This window comes from Bison bison, unplaced genomic scaffold (genome assembly GCF_000754665.1).
Source record: "Bison bison bison isolate TAMUID 2011002044 unplaced genomic scaffold, Bison_UMD1.0 scf7180017864371, whole genome shotgun sequence".
Taxonomy (NCBI): Eukaryota; Metazoa; Chordata; class Mammalia; order Artiodactyla; family Bovidae; genus Bison; species Bison bison.
The window spans coordinates 6,976,922-6,981,621 of record NW_011494943.1 but is presented as its reverse complement, the minus strand read 5'-3'; the positions used below and the strand labels follow the sequence as shown (position 1 = coordinate 6,981,621).

The 4,700-nt window shown below is 48.2% G+C and overlaps 1 protein-coding gene across 1 annotated transcript in view; it reads right to left on the bottom strand.

The window, feature by feature from the left end:
- Nucleotides 1-4,700, bottom strand: part of LOC105000543 (tripartite motif-containing protein 47-like) — an 11,389-nt gene that overhangs the window by 5,862 nt on the left and 827 nt on the right. Inside the window, 2 exon segments of the mRNA XM_010856495.1 lie at nucleotides 13-176; nucleotides 459-501. Of these exon segments, the coding sequence (XP_010854797.1) occupies nucleotides 13-176; nucleotides 459-501 (207 nt within the window).

The following is a 4,700-nucleotide window of genomic DNA, read 5'->3' as shown; positions in this document are numbered from 1 at the left end:
GAAGTTGTGCCCGCAGGCGGTGGTGACTGGGTTGCGGAACACCTCCAGGCAAACGGGACAGAGGACTTGGTCCTCCAGCTTGCAGAGACTGCTGTCATTCATCAGGAACTGGCCTTGGGGAGCTCCTGAGAGCTTGGCAGTGGGCTGCAGGGCTGGGGCTTGGTCCTGGACTGGCCCTGGGAAGACGGGGCAAAGCCAGGTTGAAGCCAGGGCGGGAGTTGAGGGGCCTTTGAGGGGGACCCCTTTTCTTCTGTTGGAAACAGCTGGTCTGCCCACCGGGTACTGGGACTGTACCCACACAGGGGCATAAACTGAGGCTTGTGTTTTTGTCCCTGCCCGAATTCCTGGAACAAATCTTGGACAAGAAGGTAGATAGGCAGGAAGAAGTCACATGGCGACAAGGGAAACGAGCCGCTTCCCTGGCCTTTTGGGAGAAAGGTCAGCACACAAGTACTTACGTGAAACTCTCTGCATGTCAAGGAGAGCCAAAGGCTTGCTGCCCTGTGGATGGAGGGAAGAGAACACTTGGGTGCTTAGGCCCGCGTTGGGGTGGGGGGTGCGAGGCCCCAGGTCACCAGCTGCTGGGAGGACTCCCAGCCCAGTGTGCCCCAACCCCACCCCTTTACATCCCCTGGGGTTAGACGACCACCTTCTCACCTTTCCCTTTGGCTGCTGTTCTGTGGTCCCCCTATCGAGTTGGACCCCCTCCTTGAGACTGCCCACAGTTTTGCTCCTGATGTCACAATTCAAGCATGACCAGCCCCAGCCTTCTGCTTGTGATGTCAGCAGGGCAAAACAGACTCAATAAAGGAAGATGTGAAGATAAGTAAATAGTAAAACATGGTATTCCAGTTAATTAAAAAAAAAACACATATTACAGTTGATTACTAACAATGATGTGTGCCTGGTAACCATATATATTCATCTAGTCTTTAGTTTTAAAAGAAAACCAGCATGAAACATGTTTCTTCCTGAATGTCTTTATAGGACTATAAGGATTTTAAAGCTTTTCATCATCATTGAAATTGACTGCAAATGCCTCCTAGAGTTTGAATAATGCTTTTTTTTGGGGGGGGCAGGGGGGAAGGACAGGGTAGTACATGGAAGGGCTTCTCAGTGGTACTAGTGGTAAAGAACCCGCCTGCCAATGCAGGAGACATAGGAGACTTGAGTTGGATTCCTGGGTTGGGCAGATCCCCTGGAGAAGGGAACGGCTGGCCATTCCAGTACTCTTGCCTGGAGAATCCCATGAACAGAGGAGCCTGGCGGGCTACAGCCCATGGGGTCGCAAAGAGTAGGGCACGACTGAAGCGACTTGGCACACACAAAACGTGCACGTGGAAATCAACTTTTCTTTTAATGTTTTCCAGGAAAATTTACTTCAGAAAAAAAGAAAGGTGTCAGCGGACATGCTGCAGTGGTGAGGGGTCCTGCCCCTCCCAGGATATTCTTTGCTCTGGAACCTTCATCCCAGGAGACAGAGTAGCTGCTGCACCCAGGGCCCCCTGCAGTGGACGTGGGGGACTCAGTTTACTAAGCAGAGAAGGAAAGTGGCAACTAAGTGGCCGTGAGATCTTGGGCAAGTCGTTTCATCTCTTGGGACCTTGGTTCTCTGGTGAATCCACAGGGTTGTTGTAGAAGAGATCTCAAGGCTCATTCCTGGTTTGAAGTTGAGTGAGCCAAACATTATCCGACTGGTGATGCTCAAGATTGTTCTTTCCACTGTGGTTCTGATCTTCAGAAGGAAAAGGTGACTGAAGCTTAGGAGAGAGTCTCATCACTGCGACAGCTTCTTGTCAGCGTTTGTTTCCCCAGCCTTCTCCCCCAGCAGGATACATGCCCTGAAGAGTCTGCAGTACGTCACTCTTTCTGTTTTTGGGCCTCCCCATGCAGCATGCAGGATCTTAGTTCCCCGACCAACATGGAGCCTGTGTCCCCTGCAGTGGAAGCACTGAGTCGTAAATCACTGGACCACCAGGGAAGTCGCAATATGTTACTCTTCTTTTAAAAAAAAAAATTCATATTTATTTGACTGCTCCAGGTCTTAGTTATGGCATGTGGGATCTAGTTCCCTGACCAGGGATTGAAACTGGGCCCTCTGCCTTGGGAGCATCTTCGCCACTGGACCAGTGAAGTCCTCATCTTTACTTCCGAAGAATATCTTCACTTGGTAATTCTACATTGGCAGCTTTCTTTTTAGTATTTTGGAGATTTAATTCCATGGTCTTTTAAAAAAATATATTTTTATTGTTACTTATTTTTTGGCCATGCTGCACAGAATATGGGACCTTAGTTCCTCCACCAGGGATCAAACCTTTCCCCGATGCATTGGAAGCATGGAGTCCTAACCACTGGGCTGCCAGGGAAGTCCCTTCCCCTGTCTTCTGGTTTATATTTTTCTGTTGAGAAGCTGTCAGTCTTATTGCCGCTTCTTTGAAGGGTAACCTTTTTCCCCCGCTTCTGGTGACTTGTAAGATTTTCTGCAAATTTGTTTTCATTTCATTCTGTTATTTCTATGCTGCTGTTCAGTTGCTAAGTCGTGTTCCGCTCTTTGTGACCCCGTGGACTGCAGCACGCCAGGCTTCCCTGTCCTTCACTATCTCCTGGAGTCTGATGTGTGTTCTTGTGTATCCTCCCTAGGATTTGTAGGGCTTCTTTTATTTGGCTGCCTTGGGTCTTAGCACATGGGATCTTTCGCTGCGGTGCACAGACTCTCTAGTTGTGGCACTCGGGTGTTAGTAGTTGCAACATGCAACTTAGTTCCCCAACCAGGGAAATCTTAGTTTCCTATCAGGGATGGAACCCGAGTTCCCTGCGTTGCAAGGCAGATTCTTAACCACTGGATTACAAAGTGCCTGTAGGGATTCTTGAATATGAGGCTGCCTTTAAGTATCTCCGAGGACCTTGATTACAGCTCAGCATCTCTACCCCTCTGCCTCTACCCAGGTTCCGATGAATAGTCCCTTGGCCATTAGGCAGCTAGCTGCTTGGCTGTTTCCTCTCTGCCTCCAGAATTCCCCTCTCCCACTCAAGCAGTAGGACTCCAGGACTCAGCTTTCGTTATCAGTGCTTCCGGTTGGATTCCTGGTTTGGGAAGATCCCCTGGAGAAGGGATAGGCTACCCATTCCAGTATTCTTGCCTGGAGAATCCCCATGGATAGAGGAGCCTGGCAGGCTACAGTCCACGAGGTTGCAGAGTCAGACACGACTGAACGACTAAGCCCAGCACAGCATGTTTCCAGGCACAGAGTGGCCGTGCAGCGCAAGGCCGCAAAGAAGCGGACGTTTGCTGGAGCCCTGATAGAAGCGAGAGCTGAGCACCACGTCCCTTCTGCACCTGCCAACCGGACCCTCCTCCAACGTCAGGGTCTCATTTAAGAACTCTGCGGCGTCTTCCAAACCCTCCCCTCTCCAATAAGTGCTTGTCGGCTATCTATCATAATTGCACAAAGGAGGGCATATTTTGAGGGTGTTTTGCCAACTGTGTAGACAGTGCATGTGTGGACCCTATTAGAATGAAATGTGAGTAGGAGCAATAGCCCAAGCTTAGACATAAAGCCACCAAGATTATCCAAGGGAGCTTGCTCACAATTTTCTTACAAGAAAGCTGAGAAAAACGAACTATTAGTCTTCTGTCCACTTTATGTGTTTTGCTAGAAATAATTAACAGAAAACTAACTGGTTAAAAATACTCAAATTTAGATACGAGGCTTAGATTAAAAAACAAATACTTATTTGGCTGTGTCAGATCTTACTTGTGACACTCGGGCTCTTTTACTGCAGCACACATACCCTCTAGTTGTGGTGGGTGGGCTTAGCTGCTCTGTGACATGTGGGATCTTAGTTCCCCGAACAGGGATCAAACCCATGTCACCTGCGGCGGAAGGTGGATTATTAACCATTGGGCCATCAGATTTCTGAGCTGCCAAATGTGACTTCTGACTTGGGGAAAATAAACAAGAGAGGACATAAAAGCACAAAGGCAAGCCCACAAGGGCAAAAATATGACTCATGAGGGCAAAAGCTAGAATTGGTTAAACTGAATTAAATTTCCCCCAAAAATCTCTTGGAAAACCATGATCTTAATTAAAATATTTTTAAGAAATAATGAAATAGAAAAACAATTTAATTGCATTATATAGTATTAAACTGACTTCACAGAGTTAACAGTTCACTCCAGGGGAAAGCTTCATGGATGAGAATCCTTCTGCATGGTATGATTCTTATAAAAAATTTAGCTTTGGCCTGCCACCTGGGCTCATGACTGAGCAGATTCAGTGGAACTGAAGTGATCTGTAAACAGTGCCATATAGAGCCTCCAGCAAGTCCCAACAGGAGACTCACCATGCAGACTCCAGGGTTTCGGAATAGACCCGTGACTCCTTTTACAGCGACTCTCCTTTTGAGGGCTTCCCAGGTGGATCAGTGGCAAAGAGTCTGCCTGTAATGCGGGAGACCCGGATTCCATCCCTGGGTCAGGAAGATCCTCTGGAGAAGGGCAAGGCAACCCACCCAGTATTCTTGCCTGGAGAATTCCATTGACCAAGGAGCCTGGCGGGTACAAAGAGTCGGGCACGATGGAGCGACTAATTCTTTTTTTTTTCTTTCTTCGCCTTTTGAGAAACAGTCCCTGCTCCCTCCTCATGGGAATCAACAGACCATATGGTCTGAGTTGCCCATCAAAAATCAAAACCTACAAA